This window comes from Moschus berezovskii, chromosome 24, assembly GCF_049115385.1.
Source record: "Moschus berezovskii isolate FMDL1 chromosome 24, NW_MosBer_1.0, whole genome shotgun sequence".
Taxonomy (NCBI): Eukaryota; Metazoa; Chordata; class Mammalia; order Artiodactyla; family Moschidae; genus Moschus; species Moschus berezovskii.
The window spans coordinates 46,744,111-46,771,987 of record NC_142483.1 but is presented as its reverse complement, the minus strand read 5'-3'; the positions used below and the strand labels follow the sequence as shown (position 1 = coordinate 46,771,987).

At 45.3% G+C, this 27,877-nt stretch overlaps 1 protein-coding gene across 7 annotated transcripts; it reads right to left on the bottom strand.

Moving 5' to 3' along the window:
- Window positions 1-861: 861 nt before the first annotated feature.
- Window positions 862-27,841, bottom strand: SEC22C (SEC22 homolog C, vesicle trafficking protein). 7 transcript variants are annotated; one of them, XM_088831998.1, is made up of 8 exons: window positions 27,717-27,841; window positions 20,778-20,986; window positions 18,747-18,910; window positions 16,461-16,640; window positions 12,398-12,516; window positions 10,947-11,012; window positions 8,601-8,803; window positions 863-3,179 (listed from the first exon to the last, which is right to left on the bottom strand). In XM_088831998.1, exons 2-7 carry the CDS (start codon window positions 20,957-20,959, stop codon window positions 8,603-8,605), a joined length of 912 nt encoding a protein of 303 aa, XP_088688124.1. In that variant the 5' UTR covers window positions 20,960-20,986; window positions 27,717-27,841; the 3' UTR covers window positions 863-3,179; window positions 8,601-8,602. The 7 variants fall into 7 exon arrangements, 5 of the variants coding, with proteins under 5 accessions (XP_088688125.1, XP_088688124.1, XP_055270507.2 ...); XR_016036265.1 differs by having other exon boundaries at window positions 865-3,179; window positions 8,175-8,803; XR_016036266.1 differs by lacking the exon at window positions 863-3,179 and adding an exon at window positions 3,194-6,768 and having other exon boundaries at window positions 8,175-8,803.
- Window positions 27,842-27,877: the final 36 nt, after the last annotated feature.

Sequence of the window (27,877 nt, the reverse complement as noted above, 5' to 3'; positions counted from 1 at the left end):
TGCTCACGACCTCCATGAGCGCTGCTGGACAGCCCTGTGAGAAAGTACATCCTTGTTCTGGCCCTGTGTTCCTTGCTTTCAGCCCTCACTCTCATCCCTGGGGCCTCAGGAAACATGCCTGGAACAACCCCTTAGGGCAGGCATGGTCCTGGTCCCCGTCTTGCCTCCCAGCCCCAGCCCCCTCCAGTTTCACTTCCCCAGGGCTCACTCTGCCGGCCCCGGAGCCAGGACAGGCTATTTATGGGGTGGGAGGGAGACTTGCCTTGGGTGCACCTCTGTCCCCTGCAGCTGTGTGCTTTGTCCCCGTGAGAGCCCTTCAGCGGAGTGCCTCCTGTGGGAAAGAATCTCCGCCAGGAAACTCTTGGTCAGACGGCCTCAATCTAAGAAGAGGGTCCCTGGTGGCCAGTCAGCTCCCACCCACCTGCGTTCCCTCTCTGCAACTCCGTCCTCTCTGTTCTCTCCCCTCCCCCTGCCCCCATGGGTCCCAGAAACCATCCCCACCCATTACAACCCCTGGGCTTGGCTCAAGTTCCCCAGGGGAGCCCAGGAGGCTGAAACTCTCCAGGAGCATGTGGGCCTTCTGAGGACCCAGAGGCAGGCCCTGTCAACCTGTCAAGTCCAGTCAGGCCAGGGCACCCTGGAGAGATCTCCAGGGGCAACACGGTCCCCCTGGTTCTTCCAGGGCTCTCAGACCTAACTGCTGACTCTAGCCAGTCCTCTTTTTGTTGTTGTTGTTTTTTGGTTGGTGGGTTTTTTAAAAATTCCTTATTTTCTCTACGCGTGCTAAGTCACTTCAGTTGTGTCGGACTTTTTGCGACCCCAGGGACTACAGCCCTCTATAGTCCTCCTGTCAGGGGACAGGCTTCTCTGTCCATGGACATTCTCCAGGCAAGAATACTGGAGCAGGTTGCCGTGCCCTCCTCCAAGGGATTTTCCCAACCCAGGGATCGAACCCGTGTCTCTTAGGTCTTCTGTATTTACCTAACTTCCAAACTTCTGACTCCTTATAGGCAACAATTCAGATGAATTTGACATGTATCTTTGGGAGTATATTCTTAGGAAATATGTCATCGTTTTGTGCACATATGTTTCTAATTTGTATAAATGTCATTTTTTTTACTCTGTGCTACATTCTGAAGATGTATCCATGCGGCTCCATCTAAATCTGGCTTTTCTGCCTCCCGCCCACTGCCCCAAAGTAAGCCTGCATGATTTATCCGTCACGGTAGACATACCGGTTGCTTTCTGCCAACGAAAGTAATGCTTCAGTAAACATTTCTCTTCATACGTGTCCCCTTAAGGATCCGTGTAAGAATTTCCCAGGGACCCAGAACTAGAATTTCTACAGCATAAGGTGGAGGTACACTAAATTTGGGTAGGCAGCTCTATCAGTTCTCTAGGACTGCCAAAACAAAGTGCCACAGGCTGGGTGGTTCAAAGAACAGAAATTTATTTTTTCACACTTGTGAAGGCCAGTAGTTGGAGATCAAGGTGATCCGTAGGGCTGGTTCCTTCTTGGCTTGCAGAAGAGCACCTCCTCCCTGTGCTCTCCAGAGGTCTCCCCTCTGTACATATCTGTGTCCCAATCTCTACTTTTAAGGATTTGAGCCCTCTTCATATGATCTTTTTTTTTTTTAACCTTAATTACCTTTGTAAAGACCATATCACTTCCCTGGTGGTCCAGTAGGTAAGGCTTCCCTTTCCAACGTAGGGGGTGTGAGTTCAATCGCTGGTGAGGGAGCTAAGATTCCCCCCCGACCAAAACAAAACAAAAAACAGAGGGAATATTGTAACAAATAAAGATTTTTTTAAATGATCCATATTTTTAAAAAGACCCTATCACCAAATACAGCCACATTTTGAGGCACTGGAGGTTAGGACTTTGATATATGAATTTGACGAAATCACATTCCAGCCCGTAACAGTAGCACAGCTCTTCAGATGGGCCACACATGGAGTCCCATATCCCCTCAACTTGCCTCAATACTTGGTGCCACCCAGCTTTCTAAGTTTTGCCAAACTCATAGGCAATTGTTTAAATAGGTATTTCTCTGCATTTCTAATGATTTTAAACATCTTCATATGTTTATTAGCTTTCCGGGTTTTCTCTTAGGCAAATGGCTCATTTTTCTGTTCAAGTCCCTTATCTTTCTTCATGATTTCAGGACTTGCTTGTATATTAATCCCTTGCTGATTTCAGACATTGTAAGTATCTTCTCTCATTCTTTAAACTCTGTGCATGAAATCGTCATTTGTATGTCATCAGATTCATTGATCATTTCACCTTGAGGGTTGTGCTTGTCATGCATTTTGTTTAAGGAGCACTCTTTCATCCCAGGTCAAATACAACACTCCCTGGTGTTCTTCAGTGAACCTGGGATGTCTTAAAGCTGCTTCAGCAGAGCCAGGAGCACTCAGGTGGGCCCCTTCCTGAGCCTCACTCCTCAGCTGGCCCTGCCCAAGGATGCGACACAGCTGTCAGGCAGTGGCCCTGCTACCTGGCCCCACAGAGGTTCAGTTTAGTTCAGTTCAGTTCAGTTGCTCAGTCGTGTCCAACTCTTTGCGACCCCATGAACCGTAGCATGCCAGGCCTCCCTGTCCATCACCAACTCCCGGAGTCCACCCAAACCCATGTCCACAGAGTCAGTGTTAAGAGTCCCAGAAAAAGGAAGGCAGTTCATCCACCTAAACTAGCACACAGCCCTCCTGGCACAGAAAGGGCGCCGTTTATGGGCCAAGATCCCTTTTTATTCTCTGTGGCACTTTTTATTCCAAGTGCGCCTTGTTCTTAGCCCAGAGGATAGAGCTCTGGGCGACACTGTCACCGGCTACCTAGGACAGGCCTCAACTCCTGCATCTGAGCAGCAATAGGGTTGCACCTGATGGTACCCAAAGGTTCTGTCAACTCCCAAATCCCAGAACTCCCAAATCCAGATACTTATTTTGCAAGTCTTTGTCCTCCTTTGAAAATCTTCGCTCAGGACTGATGGTGATGAGAAACTTGGAGCATGTGTTCCCCAACACATGGTTAAAGCATGGTCAGGAAAGGTGGGTGCATTTGTTTTCTTTTTGGGAATTTTATCAGCTGCTGAAGGCATCACCCTGCAAAACAGCACCAGTCCCTAGGCTGGGAACCTGGTGGTGTGCCCTCTGGTGGCCGTCTCCTGACAGGGCTGGTCCTGGGAAATGAAAAAAGAAAAAAACGATATGACAGGAGCTCAGAGCCCAGAGCAGGGAAGGTAACTGGCTGGGGGCACACAGCCAGGCAGAAGCAGAGGCTGCACAGAAGGCAGCCCTCCCAGCCCCCAGGGCAGGGCCACAAATGCTATTTTGGTTTTCCCAAGGTTCTTCCTGGACCCATGATTGCATTCCAGACTCTAGGGATTACTGCTGAAGACTATTTGAGCCTGTGCACCTGTCTAGACCTCACTGGACAAGAGGACTTGAATTTCATTTCTCTCAACGCAACCCCCTCCATTATGCCAGGCCCACATCACCCACTCTAGGAAAACAGATCTACAACTCAGAACTTTTCACACAAACACACAAGTTAATGAGCACCTTGGATTTATTCTCTTCCCACTTCCGGAGCCACCTCGTTTATTTTATATATATATATACACAGTATATAAATGGTTATACAACATTCTTTACCTATATCAACACAAGTTTAGACTTTATGACTGTGTGAAAGTTTGTTAAAATGCACTCATCATTTACTCAAAATAGATCTTCATTATTACATGAAAATAGTAAGAAGCTCGTATAACAAGGGTAGCAAGCATTCAAAATTAATATGTGAAATAAATGGTTTTCCCTGGCTAAACAAGCCCCAATCTTTAATGCCCTTAGTAGAAAATTCCATTAAACAAAATGGAATCCTGGGGGCCACGTCGTATGAATGACTCATTGGATAATACTTGTAGAACAACCCAGAATCGCTTAAATGTAAGGGTTAAAGAAGGTCATATGTACCCAGCACAGGGTAAAGGAACAGAATGGATTTGATCATTTTACACTACATAAAGGTGCTTGCGGGCAACAGCCTTGCTGTCAGTACATACGGGCAGATGTTCCTACATCCTTCCATTCCCAGATTTTACTGACAAGTCTTTTTTCACAGGTGCTCTACCAATCATGTTTCCCCAGCAATACAAATGTGACATTACTGCTCCCAGATGGCAGAACCAGAGCTCTCCTCACCTGGGTCAGAAAGAGGCCATGAGATTTGGTCTAACCAGCAGACCTGGCCTCCCTGGATCCTGGAGGACCAAACATCACTGGTACTAGAGGTGCTGTGCCTGGAGGGCAGGAGGCAGGTCCAGGGGGAGGAAGAGAGACCACTACCTTTCTGCAGTGAAAGCATGAGATGTTTTTTTGTAAAGGTCGGAAGACATGGCTGTGCTGAGCTGCGCTGCCTGAAGCATGCAGAACCTCTGCATGTTGAGTGAACCAAATGCAAAGCCTTCTCCTCCTGAACATGAATATTGGATTCATCCAGCATCCCCTCCATGACTGCTTTTCCCCGGCCAACAGCTCGCTGGGGAGCAGGCTGATATTACCACCATTTCCCAGAGGACCCCAGCCCATGGGCCACAACTCACCCACTGTGGGGCGGGACCAAGTGGAAGAGCCGTGCTGACCTCCAGGCCTGGGCCGGCTGACAGGGCGCTCCATCCCACGTGACCTCTCCAGGGCACATCTACTCTCCCTTCTTCCACCTGTATTATTCTTCCACGCTCAGGGTGCACAGGTAAGGTTTCCCTGTACTTGACTGGGATTCTGTGCAGAAACGCTTGGAATGTGAGCAACTTCAGGGCAGGTGCCTGTGTGCTCATCTGGCCTCCATAAACCCTCCCTCCTGGCCAGGCCTCACTTGCACTGTGCTGTTCTCTGAGGGTTTCCCATCCTGGTGTGACGAGTGGCTGATTCCATCAAAGAACAGTGAACAGCAGCCCTGGTTGAAGGTATAGCATGCAACCCCCATATGTCAAAGGGACAGCTGCTGTCTTCCAGCAACCAGCCAGGCCCCAGCTCCACTCTTCGCCTGTCCTCTGCTTCCTGCACCCCAAACAGCCAGCCTTGCTGTGGGCCTGGGGTGCATGGGGAGAGGGCTGGGCCTCAGTGTCATCTGCTCCCTCTCTGAAGCTCCTGGACCCACCCTATCGATTACAGTGAAAGGTGGCTTCCCCCTCCCTCCAGAGCCTCTAATTTCAGCCTCTGTCTCTAGGACTGGAATGTAAGCGGCAGAAGTGGAAAGAGGCAGGGGAGACCTGAATGGGGGCACCTAGGAAAAGAACAGGGAACTCAAGGTGGGGGTAATAGGAAGGATGTTAAATGTTCTCATTTCCTTCCAATATCCTTTTTCTTACCTTTAGAAGAACTTTAAAACTGACTCACAGATAAAAGGGGTGCCAGCTGCAGAAGCAAACCCGGGAGCCTATGGTCATCCTCCCACTGCGGGCAGTGAGGCCTCTAGTACCTAGGAAATCCCATCTAAATATACCTCCGATGTCCCTGCCCAGGACAGGAAACCCAAGCGCGGCCCTGTCACAGTCCAGCTGGCCTGGGGAATGAAAAGCAGAGCCTATGTGGTTCCCTCACTAGCACACCTGTGGATGGGGAGCCTTGGGCTCGGCCCCTGCTGGAGAGCACTGAGCCACATCCCCGCCCAGACACAGCAGATGGGACACTGCACACAGTGATGCTCAAGATCCTGCCACATCTGATGCCAGAAGGCACTTTTAAGGGTTTTCCAACATTAGTAGCCCGGTGAGCTCAGTTAACGACTGAAAACAAAGGTGCCAGAGCAGCTGAAACAAAGCCCCATGGCGGAGTGAGGGCGATGTGGGGTCAACGTTCTGGCATCAAGGATGACACAGGGCTAAAAAACTCGATGCCTGACCCAATTCAACGCTGAGCCTGCGATTTCCCTTGGACAAAATCTCCAGAACACCTTTCCTATCATCGGCCTCTTCCTCCAGTTGAACTGAGGCTGCTCTTAGCTGGATTTCAGTTACATAATGTTTATGTAGGCATTACTCTGTACTGTTTGTCAACTGCGTCTTTTCCCTTTGGTTTGCAAAAGTAAATCTCAAACCCCATGTAGGTGTTGACAGATTCAGACCACATTCGACCAGCTTGTGGATCATGGCTCCATTAGGCCAGGAAGTTCTCCCCTGCAAGGACTGTCCTTCACTACTTGCTGAATGTGGATCACAGACCGCCAGGGCATCTGGGTACCGGCCTACATGGCAACACCAATTGTTTTCAAGATGAAAACAATATATTGGTAAGCTGTTCTAATCAACTTTTAAAGTTTTGTGTGTGCTGCTAATACGAAAAGATTATCTCTCCTCCTTAGCTTCCCATTCCATTTCACCATCTCTTCAAAGTTATGTCCCAGAAAGCCTGAAAATTTATCTGCTAGGGATGCGAAAATTAAAGTGTTAGTCTTCCAGTTGTGTCTGACTCTTCGCGACCCCATGGGCTATAGCCCTCTAGGCTCCTCTATCATGGGATTCTCCAGGCAAGAATACTGGGGTGAGTTACCATTCCCTTCTCCAGGGGATCTTCCCAAACCAGGGATCTAACCCGCATCCCCTGCATTGCAGGCAGATTCTCTTACCATCTGAGCCACCAGGGAAGCCCCCGCAGAAAATTATGCAGATTGAGAAATCATTGTGGAGATGACTCTGAGGTTTAATATCTGAGGATGCTGCCAATGTAACTTTCACGTCCAAATACTTTGATTAAAAATAGGAAATTCTATTATAAGAAAATAAAGTTACCATGGCAACATTTTCCCACTACAGTTCCTAGTCACATGAACTTTTCTTTTAAGTGACACTAAGGTAGCTCAGTAACAATACACCACCAGTAATGAAATGACCAAGGTCAACTGAATTCCCTAAAATGACATCCTTGCTTTCCTTACCTGCTCCTTAACTCTTGTGATAGTTTTCAACTCTTAAAAACTACCAAAATAGGAATCTGTAATTTATCAATATCACACAATTCAACCCAGAGTATTCTATGCAACATGGTGGAGCTATTCATATTCCAAGACTTCTACAAAGAACAATCCAAAGGCCAAACTTCCCAAATGGCTTCCTGAGCAGTACTGGACAACCCAGGCTGAAGTTTCTAGAGGTCTCAGGGATCATATTCAGATCTAAATTTTGGAAAACTATGATCAGTCAATATTTTGACAATGAGAGAAAGAAAAGTAACTTTTCAGAGCACCTGAGTGTGTGCTCAGTCACTCAGTCATGTCCGACCTTTTGCGACCCCATGGACTGTAGCCCACCAGGCTCCTCTGGCCATGGCGATTCTCCAGGCGAGAATACTAGAGTGGGTTGCCATTTCCTTCTCCAGGGGATCTTCCCAACCCAGGAACTGAGCACAGGGTTAATTATAAAGTTTTATAAGCTATAAAGCTCTAAAAAAAAGTTAACATACACATAACCTCTGTTCACACAAAATGAGGGAGTTGGTGATAGACAGGGAAGCCTGGTATGCTGCAGTCCATGGGTTCACAAAGAGTCGGACACGACTGAGCAACTGAACTGAACTGAATCTAATTAAGATGATTACGAAAGGTGTAGAGGAGTAATTAATTTGTGAGGTCTTCTGAGAACAAGTACTCAGGGTCAAGTATTAAATGACATGATTAAAATGCCTGCCACTTGGCTGTCACATACAAAGTTGATGACAGCAGCCTCTCCCACCTGTAACTGCAAAGTACCACCATGTGAATGTGCGACCTACCTACTCTAATTTGTGGCCAACTGCAAGGAGTCCTGATATTCTCATTTCCGCTCATGCTTATAAGCTTATGATTTAGTAGCGCTGGTTACTCAGTTTTAAAAATATTCAGATATACCCTGCAAATAAATACAAAGCACTTCTGTATCCCTACAGTCCCACTACCACGAAAGATTATATATAAATTAAATAAATTCAGTTTTCTCAACCATTATCTCAGCTTCAGTTTGTTCTTAACCCTAAGTGAAGTTCAATTTATATCCAAAATATATTTAAATATTCTAAAGGTATCATATCAGACCTAAGTTATCAAAAATGTAAACAAAATTTATCTATGTTATACCTATAAACCACCTTTTAAGTTAATTCACCCTGTGCTGACCCTCTTGAAAAAAAAAAAAACTCACCAAAGTCACATTTAGACTGAACAGCTGATACAGATGTTTAAGTGGTTCCTTGGAGACAACCGCCAATTACTTAAAACTACCGATACTGAATCTAGTGGTTTACTGCATCACTCAATGTAAAAGACCAAAATCATTCCATGTCGGTCTTCCAGTAATGTGCTTTCTGACTGGGCTCCCAGATTCTGCTGTCCAAAGTGCTGAACTGGAGAGTCTGCAGTAACTCTCACACAAAACTGGGACCGGGTGTCCAGCAACTTCATGTTTCCCACTGCACCGGTGGAAAAAATCTTGGGTTCTCAGGATAAGTCTGCTTTGGTTGAAAGGAACTTCGAGGATGGAAACTTGAGGTGAAGTCAAGAAGTAAAAGGGGAAACGCTGATGACCCTCAGAGGAAAATCAAAGGATCCGTCCATCCCACGGCCTCACCCTCACACTCCACAGTCAGACTGCTTGTCCTGAAGCTGCCTCGTCAGTATCTGATGCGAAGACAGGAAAGCCACTCCTATGTGGAAGAGGATTTGCCAGAGGTTCCTCAGCCCATGCAGGTACACGTTGCCCAGGCAAATGAAGAGCAGCATCAGCACCACCTTCGCAGTCCTGCCTGGACTATAGAACAGGTACAGATAACACTGAAATGACAGCAGAAGAGGGAGGCCTGTCAGAGATAACAGGATGGCTGAGGTCAGACGCCAGGTCCATTAACAGTACCCGCCCTGCAGTGTCGTTTCATATACGTTGGCTTAGTAAACTGAAATCTGTTACAGTGGAGCTTGGACTCACTGGATCAGTTGTTGTCAATCAGTGGATCAAAGTGGGGATTTGGAAGAGATAAGAAAAGTGAAATAGAAGGTCACAGGAGGAATGAGAATACAGCCTTCTTGAAAGAATTTAAGAAATACAGACAGACATGTCCAGGCTGTGCTGTACAGAAAGAAGAGATGTGGGTCTGGGGCAGACAGCCAGGTGGGGATAGCCTAACAAGAGCAACTGGCCTCCAAAGGAACTTTTCCTTCGGGGAAGTCATAACAGGTGACAAAGTTGTTGAGAGAAGCCGTGCTTTGACTATTTTAGTTTTTCCTGAGTTACAACTACATAGGGGACCACTGTTCCCCAGACAGCCTCCCTATTACATCTTCAGAAGCATCTCTGACTCAGGGAAAGGTCTCCCAGAATGATGCTTCCTGTAGGGCTATCACACAGAAAGAGGACTTTCTTGTTCTGCAAAAAGTGGAAATCATTTTTTGTTTCAATGTTTAAAAAAAAAGGCACATTCTGAAAACACAGGGAAATCTGATGAAAGCTCACAGTGAAGTGGGAGGGAGAGTTCCCCATCGAAAGAGTTAATCAAGTAAGACCACAGGTGAGGGGATGAAGGTGGAACTGTAAGATCCCTGCAGCCCTGAAATACAAGGTCCAGGAAACCATTCTCAGCAATACCTATGATCTTGGAGAGTTGATTTTCCAAAGAATGAGTGTATTTTCAATCTTAGGTTGAAAATTTCTTTTTTTTTTTAAATTTTATATTTTTAATTCCCTTAAGATTAACTTTTATTTTTTTAATTTTTTTAAAATTTTTATTTAATAAATGGTACAAAGCACAATGCCATAAACATTAATAGTTAAAATTTCACCAAATGAAAAAAATACTATAGAATACACAGTTGCAAAAAGCTACATTAAGTTATTTTACAACTGCCTCAAGCTGCAAAAAGAAGAAAATTTCTTTTTGCACAATCAGATAATTCTTAAAAATAGGCCATCTAGGATGTACGCAGAAGAGAGAGGAAGTGCCCTGAGAAAAGAACTTTTAATTAAAAGAAGAAGAGGCTTAAATATGCAGAAAAGGTACTAAAATCCTAGACTTTGTTGAGGGTGGGGAAAGAGAGTCAGGTGTTTTGGTTAGAATTAACTCTGCTTAAAGGGGATTCAAGTCTTGGCTGGTGGCTCAGATGGGAAAGAATCTGCCTGCAATGCAGAAGACCCGGGTTCGAGACCTGGGTTGAGAAGATCCCCTGTAGAAGGGAATGGCTACCCACTCCAGTATCCTTGCTTGGAGAATCCCATGGACAGAGGAGCCTGGTGGGCTACAATCCATGGGGTCACAAAGAGTCAGACATGACTAAGCAACTAACACTTTCACTACTACCTTTTCATAAGGGATTCAAAAGCTCCTTCCTACTCCAGTCCTTAAAGTCCTTAAGTACACAGCTTATCTGAAAATAACTAATAATCAAAACGCTCTAGTCAGAATTATAATTTTTGTTTCATTTCCTAAGGACAGATTTGACTCAGATGGTATTTCTATTAGAAACAACAAATTTTTTCCCAGTCCTGTGTCTGAAAAAAAACACATATACATGGGCATCAGTTCTGCAGAAGGACATTTCTGTACTTGGATGCCCAGCAACAAGCACAAGGCAGGGCTCTGTCTCACACTGGTCAGGCCCAACCCAATCCCCACTGCAATCTCATCCCTCACTTCTTGGGAGCCCAGTTCCAGTTTCTAGTTTCTGTCCTGCACTGTCAAAGGCCCTGAGACCTAGGGCAAACGACTTTCCCTTTCTGGGCCCACAAGTCTCTTCTCTGTACAAGGAGAGGACTGGACAGGATGGGTGGAAAGTTGTTCTGCTAAGGGCTGGGACTGTCCAAGATGTGAACCAATGTCTTGGTGGAACAAAAGCAGGATCTGGAAACTCACTGATGGTTCCAAAATAAGAGCAGAATAAGTTAATGGGTTTAACCCACTCACTAAAACATCAACATTTCACCCACCTGGAAAATGCAGGCTACAAAAGGAATAAGAAAAGCCAGAATATTTCCAATTTCTTCATGTGCAACCTAAGACAAATATGAGGAACACAAGAAAAGGAATATTTAGAGGGAATGAAACACTATGACCTGAAGGGTATTACTCTGCATTGGGTCTGGTATAACTGATAGTACAAAATCCCCGCCTGGGTGAGAAGCCAGCCCCTGTTCACGTATCAGACCAGGGGGTGACGTAAAATCCTTCTGAATGGCCTGGACACACCAAGCACATACAGTTCCCATGCATGTGTGCTGAGCCTGCAACCTGGAATGTCCCCACCCCCAGCCCTACCAACCTCTCAAAGTCCAACTCATCTGTCAGTACTAACTTTCCCCATTTCTTCCCACCTCAGGCACTGCCACCTCCTTAGTGATGTCACCATACTCTGCTATGTGCCCTGAGGCAGGGACTATGTCTTGAGCAACGAACCCCTTTTCTAGTGCATACAGACATTTGGTATCTGCTTATTAGTCATCATAAACAATAAGAGTGGGAACCATAGCACATGTTGGCCAAAGATGGCATGTGGAAACAGCCAGCCACCACTCAGGGCCCAGGATGCTGCCATTCCCCAAACACCTTGGTCTCTGTAAGGCCCCTGAGATTCAACCTCAGCTGAACTTCAGATTTTAGCTACCACGTGCTTGGGTGTGAGCATCATGACTGGCTTTTTTTTAAATTGAAGGATATTTGATTTACAGTGTTGTGTTAATTTCTGCTATACAGCATTATCTCAGGAGATTGGATACAGTTCCCTGTGCTATACAGTAGGATCTTATTTATCCATTCTAAATGTGATAGTTTGCATCTACTTATCCCAAACTCTGTCTTTAAAGTTAACATCTATCTGTTCATGTTCATAATGGTTCCATGCTTGTTTTTAAGTGCCTGAAATACTTCAAAATTTTAAAATAATAAGTAAAAAGCATTAGAATAGAAAGCTGCTTTGAGATGAGCAGGCTGGCAAATCAACTTCATAGTGATACAGTTCTTTTGACAAAGACACGGGGAGGCTGGTATCTATCTGAATGATATAAATCAGATTACAAGACAACTCTACCAAGAGAAAAAGCGCCTGAATCTTAAAGTCTGAGAGTCAAACTTTGCCTTGGATGAACAATCCAGCTCCTGCAGTGACTCTCGGTGTCCCCACGGCCATGGGATGGCCTGCTGTCCCTGTAGCAAGTTGTACATTTCTCACCAGTTTTCCAGCAGCCCCTTTGGCTTCTCAGGAAAACAAATACAAAAGAGCACGTTTCTTATTTGCTCAACTCACTATGAAGAATAAAACAGGAAGTAAGAATTTTACTTCAATTTTTAAAACGTAGTGAATAATAACCTTATAAACAATATGCACCCATATCTGTTTCTTCCACCGTGTGTCCTTTGATTTAAACTGTGTGGAAAAGGTTACCTGTAAAGAATGCTCTGCGAGGTGAATTCCGCGAATGAGATTCAGGGCAGCGCACATGATGTTGAGAATAAGGGAGAGGACGCCCAGGGCTGTCACTGGTTCCATTCGGAAATTAGGAGCTTCACAAGGAAAAAAGGAAGTGTTTAGTGAAAATAATTTCTATATGAAAAAACAGTAAAAACATTAACTAGACCTCTGCTATTGAAAAAGTTAAACACACAATTGCAAACATATTAATTTAAAAAGCAGCTGTAGTTAGAGTGAGAAAAGGCAAGGGAGGAAGGACAGAAAGGATCTGGGAATCCAAGGTGAATTTCTTCAAGAGAGAGGCCCTTCTCTAAGCAAGCACAGATTTTCTTAAGTGCTTCATTTCCTTTCTATTTAAACCAGCGGTTCTCAGCCAGAGATGATACGGCTCTTCAATCAATGTCTAGGGACATTTTGGGTTGTCCTCCTTGGGAAGAGGTTGCTACAGTGCATGAGACAGCCTCCATAACAAAGAATTTCCAGTACAAACTGTCAGTAGGGCTTAGGTTGAGAAATCCCGATTTAAAACAATTTATGGCTTTAGTTGTAAATTGGATGTCAAACCCTAAAGCTTTTCTATTACACACTCAACCATCAGCATGTAAAATGTTTCATTCTTTTCCTGACAGGGACAATATTCAATGCCATGTGTGCTTCTGGAGCAATTCATAGCAAAGGTGATTTTTTAAATTCCAAAGTTATTGGGAAGAGGAGGGAAACATGTATTATTTCAGCTACAAGCTACTTCCAGAACTCTAAACAAGACAAAATGATCATTCCCTCTTTAAAGATAACTGCTGAAACTGATTCTGGTTCACACAATTAAGCAGGGCCCCACCCATTCTCTTGCTGTGCTCCTTTTATTAATTTATTTTTTCGCTGTGCCACTCGGGATGTGGGATCCTAGTTCTCCGACTAGGGGTGAACCCCCATCCCCAGCACTGGAACTGTGGAGTCTTAGCCACTGGATCACCAGGGAAGTCCTTGCTGTACTCCTTTTAAATCATCCTTTTTTTGTCCTCACATTTCCCGCATATGCATATACACACACACACACACACACCCCCACAGCCCAACTGATGCCTACTGTTAGTGTGTTAGTTTACACTATCAAAGTTCCTCTCAGAACAGAGCTACCTGTTAAGACTCTAGACTTGGGACAATAGGGGGGAGTCAAACCACAGTAAAACGTCCTAGAAAGATAGACAAGTTGTCACCTTCTGTGTTTGCTCCTCTTGTCTACGTGGTTAAAAATCAAAACATACATCACAAAGTGACCCTGTCTTCAGGTACAGCAAAGGAGGAGCTTGGGGTCTGATCCTTCCATGAATGTTAAGTCTAATCCCCATGTAAATTATATCAACTTACTGAATGGCATAAGAGTCAATCCAGGAATTCAACTGGTTGAAACAGTTCAAATCAAAAACCAAAGTTAAGCCAAAAAATGTGAAACATTTTAAATACACCACTTTGAAAATTCAAGCAATAAGTTTAGCATAAAACTGTTCAGTTCAGTCGCTCAGTCGTGTCCGACTCTCCGCGACCCCATGAATCACAGCACGCCAGGCCTCCCTGTCCATCACCAACTCCCAGAGGTCACTCAAACTCATGTCCACAGAGTTGGTGATGCCATCCAGCCATCTCATTCTCTGTCGTCCCCTTCTCCTCCTGCCCCCAACCTTTCCCAGCATCAGAGTCTTTTCCAGTGAGTCAACTCGTCTCATGAGGTGGCCAAAGTACTGCAGTTTCAGCTTTAGTATCAGTCCTTCCAATGAACACCCAGGACTGATCTCCTTTAGAATGGACTGGTTGGATCTCCTTGCAGTCCAAGGGACTCTCAAGAGTCTTCTCAAACACCACAGTTCAAAAGCATCAATTCTTCGGCGATCAGCTTTCTTCACAGTCCAACTCTCACATCCATACATGACCACGGGAAAAACCATAGCCTTGACTAGACGGACCTTTGTTGGCAAAGTAATGTCTCTGCTTTTTAATATGCTATCTAGGTTGGTCATAACTTTCCTTCCAAGGAGTAAGCGTCTTTTAATTTCATGGCTGTTAACAAAGTAATTAGACTGTTATAGTATAGATGGTTCTGTCTTCTGGGGAAGGATTATACTATTACAGAGTTCTTAGAATGCAAATATCCACTTTAACTAAAAGTTGGTTTAATTGGCTATAACTGTAAACAAAGAATACAAAAAAGCATGCTTTGCTTTGTGCTGGGTATTGAACGCTTCATGTTGTTAGTGGCAGACTAAGTCACAGATGCCCGGGCACTGTGAATATGTTCATCAACACTTCATTCCTCAGACAGGAACTCAGAAACCCAAAGGGATAGAGAGATGTCTCTGGGTCCCACAGAGAACCCATGAGCGAGAGGTCGAGCAGGCCTGGCCCTGACCCCTGCCCACTCTCATCCCCACGGCCCTCCACTCCCTCCATCAAGGAGTGGGGGTTTCTTGCTGGAGATTTGCAATGTTTCACTAAGTGATGAGAGAAGGATTCACTGTCAAAGGAAAAAAGGAGAGAGAGAGAATGTACACATCTGTACTATTCAACAAGTGACTTCCAGCAAAAGAGAATGAAAATCTCCTTCAGTTCAGTTGTTCAGTCAGGTCTGACACTTTGCGACCCCATGGACTGCAGCACATCAGGCCTCCCTGTCCATCACCAACTCCCGGAGCTTGCTCATGTCCACTGACTCATGTCCATTGAGTCAGTGATGCCATCCAACCACCTCATCCTCTGTCGTCCCCTTCTCCTCCTGCCTTCAATCTTTCCCAGCATCAGGGTCTTTTCCAGTGAGTCAGGTCTTCACATCAGGTGGTCAAAGTATTGGAGTTTCAGCTTCAGCACCAGTCCTTCTAATGAATATTCAGGATTGATTTCCTTTAGGATGGACTGGCTTGATCTCCTTGCAGTCCAAGGGACTCTCAAGAGTCTTCTCCAACACCACAGTTCAAAAGCATCAATTCTCTGGCACTCGGCTTTCGTTATGGTCCTCTCACATCATATGTATGGTCTCTCACATCCATGCATGGCCACTGGAAAAACCATAGCTTTGACTATAACAGACCTTTGCCAATAAATTAATGTCTCTGCTTTTTAATATGCTGTCTAGGTTGGTCATAGCTTTTCTTCCAAGGAGCATGCATCTTTTAATTTCATGGCTGCAGTCACCATCTGCAGTGATTTTGGAGCCCAAGCAAATAAAGTCTGTCACTGTTTCCCCATCTATTTGCCATGAAGTGATGGGACCAGATGCCATGATCTTCATTTTATGAATGTTGAGTTTTAAGCCAGGTTTTTCACTCTCCTCTTTCACTTTCATCAAGAGGCTCCTTAGTTCTTTGCTTTCTGCTTTAAGGATGGTACCATCTGCATATCTGAGGTTATTGATATTTCCCTGAAATCTTGATTCTGGCTCATGCTTCATCCAGTCCTGCATTGTATATGATATACTCTGCATATAAGTTAGATAAGCAGGGTGACAATATACAGCCTTGATGTACTTCTTTCCCAATTTTGAACCAGTCTGTTGTTCCATGTCAGGTTCTAACTGTTGCTTCTTGACTTGCATACAGATTTCTCAGGAGGCAGGTAAGGTGGTCTGGTGTTCCCATCTTTTTCAGAATTTTCCACGGTTGCTGTGATCCACACAGTCAAAGGCTTTAGCATAGTCAATAAAGCAGATGTTTTTTCTGGAATTCTCTTACTTTTTGTGTGATCCAACGACACCATTTATATGTGCAGGGTTCACCTTGCTTAAGAAAACAACCTGCCAAGTCATTCTTCTAAATTTCATCAGAAGAGTTGCCTCCCTTCAGATTAGCTTACTTGTCACAACAGTCAAGTTTGTTTGTTTGTTTTAAATAAAAGCCACCTGGAAACAAGATCAGCCCATGCTTTTCCCCCACACACTTTATATACCGCCCCCCACCCAAACACCTTCCTAGTCGAACAATCAATGTCCATTTGAAATACACACTCTCACCTCATTTTCATCAATACCAGAGAACAGCAGGCCACCCACCTGGCTCCAGGTGCATCAGTGTGTGTCCGTTCATAACTCCGTTAGCCACCTCTGTGTCTTCCAGGGTGAGAACCACTGGTGGCTGGAACTCGAGTTCCTCCTGAATTTTTCCTAAGCTGCTGTCCATCTGGGTGGAACTTACATAGTTAAAATGCCACTTCACTTTCTGAATGACATTGTCTGTGAAAAGAGAGCAGTCCAAACTGAATGTCATCTCAATGGATGTTATAAGACAACGGGTACACAATGAAATTTGCATTTCTAGGCAAGCTAACAAGTTAGCCAGACTCTGAAGAGTGTCAACTACACATGAGGGTTAAATGACTTGTAGATATCAGGACTGGTCTCATCAATCTCTCAAAGGAGAATAATTAAAATGTGACAGTCTGTCCATCAGGACCTCAGTGGCAAGGGAATCAGAGGACAGGCTTGAGTCTTAGCTCAGGCACAACTCAGAGTACAAACCTGGGCCACTCACAAAGGATTTCTAAGATTGCAAAATGGGGACAGTCATTCTTGACCTGATTATCTCAAGGAAAAGCGTGTGAAAAAAAACTACAAATGAATGTGAATATGTTGTGCAAACCAGGATTATATGAAAGGTATAATTATTTTATTTACATTTAGTATTAATCCATCACCAACTTTTAATAAGTACTTGAGGTGAAGTTTCAAATATATCAACAAAACAAATTCATGTATAATTCTAATATCCATGGTGTGTGTGTGTGTGCATGTGCTCAGTCATGTCTGACTGTTTGTGACCCCATGGACTATAGCCCGCCAGGCCTCTGTCCATGGAATTTTCCAGGCACGAATACTGGAGTGTGTTGCCTGCAGGGGATCTTCTCAACTCAGGGATTGAACCGAGGTCTCCTGCATCTCCTGCACTGGCAGGTGGATTCGCTGCCACTGTGCCACCTGGGAAGCTCCCATATCCATGTACTTTTACTTTCATCTGACTCTCACTCAATAATGAGCAAACGTGATGCCAGGAAGGGGCTCCTGTGAGACAAAGCCCACCACTTTCAAAGGAAGATGCATGCAGAGGTGAGGGGGGAGAGGAGAACATAGGTCTACCAGCTGCCAATCAAATAACAGCCAAGGGATGCTGCAGCTATGGTCTACTTGGCGACACAGAAGAAGTGGGGCTGAGAGTGGCAGTCCTCACAGGGAGACTCAAGAGGAACTTGTGATCTATGTCACAGGCCTACCAGGTGCAGGCTGGAGTACCAGGGAGTTTCCCAGCACCTTTGGGTGACACCAAAAGACAGTGCTGGCCCTATTACTGATGGACTGGCCACAGACTACATGAGGGGGTGTGAGCAGTAGCTGCCAGAAAGCCTAAGTGGCCACATTTCCAGGTGCCAGCCCTGCACCTGACCCTGAGGACCAAATGCTGTCAGCCCCTCGTTCAAGAGCATCACAGGGACCATGGCAGGTTACATTGAGACTGGAGAACTCCCCAACTCCCATCTACACTCTTTTCCCCCTCAAAAATGACCTGAATCACACCTGACAGAAACAGGGCATATGCTATCGTAACCGCTGTGTCCCAGGCCCTTGGGCCTCCACAGGGCCTCTCTTGCGTAGAAAAGAAGTCTTGTCTTCCAGAGCTGTGGTTCTCAAACTTCTGCATGGAGGACCAATGTTCCCTTATTTCCAAATGGTTGCAGACAGATACTTGGATAAAATACAATTGAAAATGTCACAGGAATGTCCAAGTACCGTTAAGAATTTCTAACCTTTTATTGTCACTCCCTGTATGTGCCTCACACTGGAAGCACAGGTCCACGAACCACCCTTGAGCAGCACTGCTCTAGAGCAGGGGTTGGCACAGTGCTCTCTGAGTGCCCGACAGACAACATTTTAAGCTTACAGGCCCCAGATGGTCTGTCACAATAGCTCACCTCTGCCAGGGAAAGGCAAAAGCAGCCACAGACAACCTGTTAGTAACAGAGCAAGTGTGGCCATGTTCTACTTTATTTACAAAGACAGACTCTTGGCCCGCAGTTTGCTGACTCCCTGCTCCAGAATCAGGTACAGGGTTCATCCTCTTCCACCCCGCTCCAGGCTCTGGAGAGGTAAAAAGCCAGAGCGTTGGACCTGGCTCCAAGTTTGCAGGCCCCTTTCACTGCTGTGAAATTTCATGGCATGAGGCTATTTTTCAGTGACATGTTCCTGAACCTCCAGTGGTTTTCCCTGATGGTCAAAGCCAAACTCAAACTGGAAATTCTACACATACAATGCTGCAAGAGAGAACAAATAAGAAAGTGGGTTACAAACCAAATTCGAGAAAGGCATATGGCCTGGAGGCGAGGCCGACGCAGGTAGGGTCATAGGAAGCTGTGAATTCCCACCACAGTGTCTCCAGGAAGCAGAAGGCCATGGCTGCTGGACACCGGAGGGAGCAGATAGCCATGCAGGCCACGTCCCTCGAAGAAGAGAAGCTGGAATGAAAGGGACTCCATCACCAGGGAACGGATCCACATATTCACATCCTGCACCCGGCCATTACCTTGCCTCCACTCTGGATTTGCTGGGCCTTGAACAGTCCTGGGGCTGTCTGCTGCATACATATTGTCTCTTCAGGTGGATCTGCCCAGGACTGTGCCTTTCCTACACTTCCTCAAAAATGTATAGCAGCATTTGCCACTGACAAGGTGTGATTACTCTAACTTGCCTGTATCCATGCTAAGTCGCGCAGTCATGTCCGACTCTTTGCGACCCCTTGGACTCTAGACTGTCAGGCTTCTCTGTCCATGGATTCTCCAGGCAAGAATGCTGGAGTGGGCTACAGTGCCCTCCTTCAGGGATCACTTTAATTTATTGATCATTAAACAAGCTATGGGACTGCTCACCTGTAAGAAAAAATGTTTCAGTTTCCTCTGTGAAAATAATGGTGAATATTTAAAAGACAAACGAGTAAACACTGTATATTCTACTTTTCAAATAATGACTGAATTGCCCAGAATTTCATTTGAAGTCACAGGTTTTTGCTTTTTTTTTTTTTAAACTGAAAAAAGGTTTCCTCTTTGAGGTACAGCACAAAATGGGCATAGCATGTGAGATTATTCCAGCCTAATGAGGACAGGACCCCCAAGGAAGGGGGTTCCAGGCACCCAGAGAAGGGAGCTACAGATATGGGCAGATGCAGCTTAGTGTTGGCTCCTGAGCACCCTGAGCCCGGCCAACAGGGTGATGGCTTCACATGCCTGCCATCTGGGTCCCTCTTCAGGCCACAGCTCTTCTTGCCTGACAGCACCACCTAGTCTGGAGGCAGGCCTAGACTTTCCCTTTTGTATTCCTGATTCTGAGACTGGACTACTCTAATGGATCCCACCTTATCGGGTGAATCAAAAACTTACTAATAAGGGGAAGAAAAAGGACTTGGGAAGTGAAGACCTAAATTCTGGAAAAGAGAGATGTAAAATCTGTAACAGGCCATTTTGAGATTTCAAAACCTGCCTTGCCTCCAATCCCTCCACAGGACATCTTTCATCTCTAAGCCCTAAAATAAGAAATGACACACAAGGAGTAGAACCTGGCTCCTAGTTGCCTGCACTCAAATCCTGGCTCTACCGCCTTAGGTTAAAAAGCTGTTTAACCTCAGTTTCCTTCCCTGTAAAACAGGTCTAATACCATTATCTACCTCATAAGCCACCTACAGCACTTAGAATAGGGCCTAGACCATAGAAAACAATATTAGTTCTTATGACCATGATTACTGTAGCCACCTGATTCCTGCTTCCACTGGAGCACTGGCCTCACTGTATTATGTTCAGTGTCCTCTCATTTGACTTGGAGTTCCTTGAGAAGACGGACCTACTGATGCTCATTTTTCACTCCCCTGCTCCTGTCACATAAATTTTTTTTTTTACTTTAAAATTTGTTTTAAAGGTGAAAAAAAATTTAAAAAGCAAAAACTGAGGGCTAGAACTCCAAGTCAAGCCTTATTTTCTTGGCATCCTCACTCTCGTCCTTCTCCTGTCCTGACATTTTAATCCAGTATTTCCTCCCGACGTGCCTTTTCTCCACGCCTGCACCCTAATGCAGAAAAAACTACCAAACTAAAACCATGAAGGCTGAGCGACCCGGTGTTCCTGGCGTTCAAGGCCTCTCTGCTCACAGTGAGGTGGGGGGCAGGCAGCAAAGCTCGAGCGCCTTTGATTTTACTGTAGATACACATGACCTCGAACCACTGTCTGACGTGAGACCTCCTTTTCATATGGTGTGATTAGCATAATGCCACCTCTGCACATGGTTCAGTGACCCAAATTGGGCTGATATTCTGGAACAGGGAACAGGCTTGCTTACTGGATGCTGAAGTCACATCCTTCTGCGGAACCCCGACCTGGATACTGGGCCAGTCGCAAGGCTAAAGTCTTGAGGCGTCTCCTGCATTCCAGGAAGTCTTGGCTGTGGTAGAAATCAGTGGAGGCTGAGAGGGGCAGCCCATCCCTCACCCTTACCACGCAGGCAAAAAGGATCAAGGACATGGTCCGCAAGAGAAGTCATGAGGACACCTGAGGAAGGAAGGTCACCTTGTTACTGAGGGCCCGGCGATGAACTGCCCACACCCTGCCCTTGAAATGTCCATTCTGGGTTGTCTCGCCCTCACCTCTACCGCAAATGCGAACGTGGCTTTTATTATAATTTCCTGCCCTCTGTTGCTAGATCACTCCCCACTGTCCTCCCTCCATTAGCCTTCCTGGCTCATCTCCACTTGAAATCCTCCTTTTCCTTTTCTCTAATGAATGTCTCCCTTTCCAGAGTTAAACCAACTGGGATGAGGGAACGGAGATGTGAGGAAGCAGGCCAAAAGGGAGCCACGGCAGTGACAGTGAGGAACAGGACACAGGCCGCAAGGTGGCCCCAAAGGGACAGGAAGAGCCTGCCACTGATGCAGCAGGGGTGGGGTCCGGGGAGCTGCTCATTTCAGGTCCTCCGTGGAGGGAAGTGCTGAGTGGTTCACTTGCCATATCCTCACCTGAAGTGGAGGGATTCTGAGCATTTAACCTAAAGCTGGCGGCAAGAAAGGCAGAGGGCGAAAAGAAAACAGAAAGGATAGCGTGTCTTCCTGAATTTCTGCATGTCTGACACTGAGCCAATCTTCAGAATGATGGCTGAGTTCCTCCAGATGGCTAAAGGAAGTCATTTAGCAAAGGATATTATGGTAAGACACTAAATATTTAGCCATGATATGTGAGCACCATTAAGAAGCACTAGGAAGCAGATTTGGAGGCCTCGCGGTGCCTGTGGCAGACTGGAACAAGGTGCTTCTCAGGGTGGAAACAGCCCTGGACCAGTTCCACAGGCAGAGCCTGGCGGGGGTTTCAGCCCCCATCTGCAGTGTCTGTGTGTGCTCGTGCAGGGCGTAACCTCACACCTGCATGCGGCAGCCCTGCAACCACGGATTAGGGAGGCGGCTCTCTCAGCTTTAATGCATCTTTCCATGTATCCACACAGCCCGTTTCACAGACCCTGTTGTCAGGTTCTCTACCTGGATAGGATATTAGCAGGTGTGTGCACTGGTGCGCTTTTCTTCCAAAGAACACTAGGGATGTAATTTGGCACCTCAATTCCCACGAGCAGTAGGAAACAGGAGCCCCAGATACACGCTCCTCTTTTCACCTCTGCGCCTCCGTGCATTCTTCACCTGAATTCACGCTCCTCAGATCTCCCCACATCCAAATCCACACCAAGGACTGTCTCCAATACACCCTCCTAGAAGTACTTTTGCTGCTCCTGCTGCTGCCAAGTCGCGTCAGTCGTGTCCGACTCTGGGTGACCCCATAGACGCCAGCCCAACAGGCTCCTCTGTCCCTGGGATTCTCCAGGCAAGAACACTGGAGTGGGTTGCCATGTCCTTCTCCAATGTGTGAAAGTGAAAGTGAAGTTGCTTAGTCGTGTCTGATTCTTAGAGACCCCATGGACTGTAGCCCACCAGGCTCCTCCGTCCATGGGATTCTCCAGGCAAGAGTACTGGAGTGGGTTGCCAATGCCTTCTCCGAGAAGTACTTTTACCTCTCTCTAAATTCCCAGAGAAACTACCTCTTTTTTTCCTATGTTACTGACTTACCATTTCTACTACCTGAGGGTAAGTTCTAAGAATAAAGACCATATCTGTAATGGATGAATGGATAAGTAATCCCAGTTTAAACATCAAGAAACTGCAGTAGTATAAAAATAAGAGAAGGCTAAAGGGCTTCCCTGGTGGCTCAGAGGTTAATGCGTCTGCCTCCAATGCGGAAGACCCAGGTTCAATCCCTGGGTCGGGAAGATCCCCTGGAGAAGGAAATGGCAACCCACTCCAGTATTCTTGCCTGGAAAATCCCATGGACGGAGAAGCCAGGTAGGCTACAGTCCACGGGGTCACACAGAGTCGGACAGGACTGAGCGACGGAACGGAACGGAAAGGCTTCCCCTGGAGAAGACTCTTCAGAGTCCCTTGGATTGCAAGGAGATCCAACCAGTCCATTCTAAAGGAGATCGATCCTGGGTGTTCATTGGAAGGACTGATGCTAAAGCTGAAACTCCAATACTTTGGCCACCTCATGTGAAGAGTGGACTCACTGGAAAAGACTCTGAGAAGGATCAGAGTCTAACAAAACATGTATGGGACTTGTATGCTGCAAACTACAAAATACTGCTGAAAGAAATCAAAGAAGTCCTAAGTAAGTTAGGAGATATACCATGTTATGAACTAGAAGACTCAACATAGTAAAGATCTCCCCGCAAAGTGATATACAGGTTCAATATAATTGCTGTAAAAATATCAGCAAGATAGTTTATAGGTATAAATAAGAATATTCTAAAATTTACATGGAAAGGCAAGGAAGCTAAAACAGATAAAACAATTTTGAAAAAGAATAAAGGGGACCATACCTCACTATCCGATTTCGAGACTTGTTGTAGCTACAGTAATCAAGACTGTGTGTTGTTAGCAGAGGGACAGACACACAGATTAGCAGAGGCGCAGACACATGGATCAGTGAAACGGAATACAGAACCCACAAATTAGACCTATGCAAGAACAGTCAAATGATTTTGGCAATGGTACAAAAGCAATTAAATGGAAGGAGGACAGACTTTTCAGCAAACGGTGCTGGAGCAATGAATATCTATAGGGAAAGAAAGAGGGAGAAAGGGAGGTGCAAACAGATGGAAGGAAAAGAAAAAAAGGGAATCTTGACCTAGTCTCACACCTTACATAAAAAGGAGATCAAAACAGATCATAAATTTAAATGTGAAAAGTTAAAGTATAAAAGTAGAAGAAAACCAAGAGACAATGCTCAGGACTTGAGGAAGGGTTCTCATGTGTGAGACCAACAGCACAGTCCATAAAAGAAACTCCAATAAATTGGATTTTGCCAAAGTTTAAAACTTTGGCACTGCCCAAATCCATGTGAAGAGGACGAAAAGGAAAGCGAGAGAATGGGGAAAATATTTTTAAACCGCATACCTCCTAAAGGACTCTAGATATTTAGAATTTTTAAAGCACTCTCAAAAGTCAACAGTGATAAAACAGAAGATCCAGTTAGAAAACGGACAAAGCACATGAACAGACATTTTACCAAAGAGGAGATAGAGATGACAAAAAAGAATGTGGAAAGATGTCTAGCGTCTCGAGCTATTAAGGGAAATGCAACTTAAGATCACAATGAGATAATATTACATACTGATTAGAACAGATAAAAAATTTTTAAGGGACAATATCAAATGCTGGTAAACATGCACAGGCACAGGATCTCTCACACACTGCTGAGAGGACTTTAACATAGTATGGTCACTCTGGAATATAAGTTTGGCAGTTTTTTCGTTTTAAACTAAACATGAGGTTATCATACAATCTATTAATCATACTCTGTACTATCTCTGCAAATTCCTGTCAGTATAACTGCTGTTGTTGCTCAGTTGCACAGTCGTGTCCGACTCCTTGTGACCCACGGACTGTAGCCAGGCCTCCCTGTCCCTCACTGTCTCCCAAGTTCATGTCCACTGACTCAGTCAGTATAATTACTTTAACATAAAAATGGAAAAAAGTATTAACTTAAAGTTTTTATATCCCTTACTTAAATTCAGCTCATACTTGTTTTTTATGTTTAAATGTCATTTTAAAATATCTCTACTAGTAAAACAATATTCTTTTATGCTAATTAACTGTAATTCTGATGATTTATGCATGAATATTGAAGGGCATGTTTTATAGGGAGCAGCTCTGCAACTAAATAACATTTCCAAACTGGAAGGTACTATAATTTCTGAATTCATTAAAATAAAAGCTGCTCGCAGAAAACCAGAATTCAGTTTATAAAAGGAAAGCAGTGGCATGAATCTGGAAAATCATGCCTCAGTTACAGAAAAAGTTATACAAGGACAAAGGCAGCTGAAGAGTGCTCACACAGACATACAAATCTGTCTGACTAGCTCCTTCTACAGGCCAGGGGACCCTATAACCTAGCACCATGCCTGGCACATATTAGGAAGCTCTCAATATAACTTTTAAACTAATAAAGCTTATCTAAAAACTAAGTTTTTAAACTAATAAAAAAGTTTTCCTACAATAAATCTCCACTTGGAAAAGAGAAAGAGGTTTACATAAGCAAAAAATTTTAAAAGAAACTTAAGTAGTAATCAAATGTAGCACCCTAGTTAATATTAGATTTTACAAAAATTATATTTTAATCTGCCTCTGCCATTCCCTAAATCCTTTTCTCAGCATCTATTTATAAACTGATCATGTCATCAATTGTCCCTATTCTACTGGCAAAAGGCTATGCTTAGCTGGAGGGCAGCCTGGTTTCCACTGGTTTCTTTTCATCTCTGTATCCTTAACCCTCTTCCAAACCTCTACCACATACACTTCTCCTCCTCTTTCCAAAGAGGGAAAGGGGGAAAGACAAACAGCACTAAACAACCAGGCCTTACCAAAGAGAAATTTAAATAAGCAAAACAAGTTTGACTTGGCACACATATATCCAAACACAAGCGTTCACCATAAGGCATTTCTCACATCTCAAAACCACACTGCTGCTGCTGCTGCTAAGTCACTTCAGTCGTGTCCAACTCTGTGTGACCCCATAGATGGCAGCCCACCAGGCTTCCCCGTCCCTGGGATTCTCCAGGCAAGAACACTGGAGTGGGTTGCCATTTCCTTCTCCAATGTGAAAGTGAAAAGTGAAAGTGAAGTCACTCAGTCATCTGACTTGTAGCGACCCCATGAACTGCAGCCTACCAGGCTCCTCCGTCCATTGGATTTTCTAGGCAAGAGTACTGGAGTGGCTTGCCATTGCCTTCTCCCCAAAACCACACTACATAGGACAAAATAGAGAAAATTAAGTTCCATCACTCAGTCGTGTCTGACTCTTTGCGACCCCGTGGACTGTAGCCTACCAGGCTTCTCTGTCCATGGGATTCTCCAGGCAAGAATACTGGAGTGGGTTACCGTTTCCTTCTCCAGGGGATCTTCCCAACTCAGGGATCGAACCCGGGCCTCCCGCATTGGAGGCAGACGCTTTAACCTCTGAGCCACCAGGGAAGCCGTTTCCCTTACTGAATTCACCTTCAGCCACAGGACTTGAGAACTGGGCACACCTCATTTGTAGTTCAAGAAGTGCTTTGGTTCTGCATTACTTGGGAATGAGGTAGGGAGGAGGGTACAGATCAAGTCTGCCATTCCTTAGCAGCTAAGAAGAGTAGGGGATGGAATTTGATACCAACTAATATTATATGCCAGGTTTCCCAGGTGGTTCAGTGGTAAAGAATCCACCTGCCAACGCAGGAAACACAGGAGACATCTGCTGTTCGATCCCTGGGTCGGGAAGATCCCTGGGAGAAGAAAATAGCAACCTACTCCAGTATTCTTACCTGAGCAATCCCATGGACAGGGAGCCTGGCGGGCCATAGTCCATGGAGTTGCAAAGAGTTGGACATGGCTGAGCGCACATACACACACACACAATATTATATGCCAGGCACTATGCTATGAATTTTTACACTGATGATGTTTAATGCTTTTAACTATCTATGAGGCGGGCATAATCTATACTGGACAGATGGGGAAATGGTAGTTCTAAAGCTCAAGTGGTAGAGCTAGCATTCCATCCCAAACTTCCTAACTCAGAAATACTGGAAAGCCTGTGATCTTTCCAGTACACTCTGTATCTCTAAATCCAATCTTTGGGATTACAGCAACTCTATCTTGCTAAAACAGTTCCTTCCCCTGAAGCATTCATACTTAGAACGAATCAGAGATCTGTTAATAAAAGGAGCCAAGACCTAGGGTTACACTAGTTAAAACTGCTTCTCACTCACTGTATTCCTTTGGATAAGTCACTTTTCCTCTCTGATCAGCAGTCATCTTTGGATGCCTTTGATCTCTGAGGCTCTTTCTAAGGATAAAAAGCTTTGGGACCGCAAAATGTTCTCTGTGTTGTAAACACAAACTCTTAAAGCTACAACAACATTGCCTAAAATGTGTTTTCCAGGGCAAACCATTATGTCAATTTAATTCTATTTAGCAATAACAAAGTATTCGATTATTTATTTACATTTTCATTTTACTAAAATTACCTCTATCAAAATCAATTTCTTTCTTTGTAAATTTAATGAAAATTGACCTTATCTACCGTCTGAATTTTATTTCTTTTCTGACCATATCACAAATTTCACCAATTACTTTTCACCACTGGGAATATTCTTTTGTGGCTTTGATGTCTACAAACCTAATTAAGCACCGGAGTGCTTAATCCTTCCGGCACTGGAATCTAGATATAATCGTATAACGGGCACTTACGCTCATCACCTCCGACACCTGATGTTCACAAAAGCTGGTCTACTAAACCCAGTATCTGGTAAACCAAGTCTTACAAGGTCGGCACGCTAAGGGAAGTTTGTTTGTTATTAAAATACTCTGACGTGAGGTTCGTGGATAATTAAGAAAACAAATATCCTATTATTCGGACACACCCCGTCTCCTCCCACTGTGGGCAGCGCTCCACCGGCATCTGGCAACTGAGGGTTCCCACAGGCTAGCACCTTGGTTCGTCCCGGAGTCAGGAGAGCAGCTGGCGGCAGAAAGGGGAGCCGAGACTTCGGGAAGCCCCAAGAAGCCCTGGAGAGCTAAACCGGGCCAGAGGGCCGGACGGGCCGGGGTGGGGGGGCTCCACTTCCAGGCCCGCCCTGAGCCACACCCGACCCCGCCTGCTCTCGGCTAACGGACCGCAGCGCCCGCCTCAGCCCGCCAGCCCTCACCTCGCCCCGACAACGGCCTCCGGGAGTCGGCGCCCTCCCGCCGCGCCACCCTCCGCCTCCTCTGCAATCAGCCCTCCCGGCAGACCTGGCCCGGGTCACAGGCAGCCCAGGCACAGGTAGACGACCCTGCGCATGCGCGAGTCTTGAACCACAACATCCCC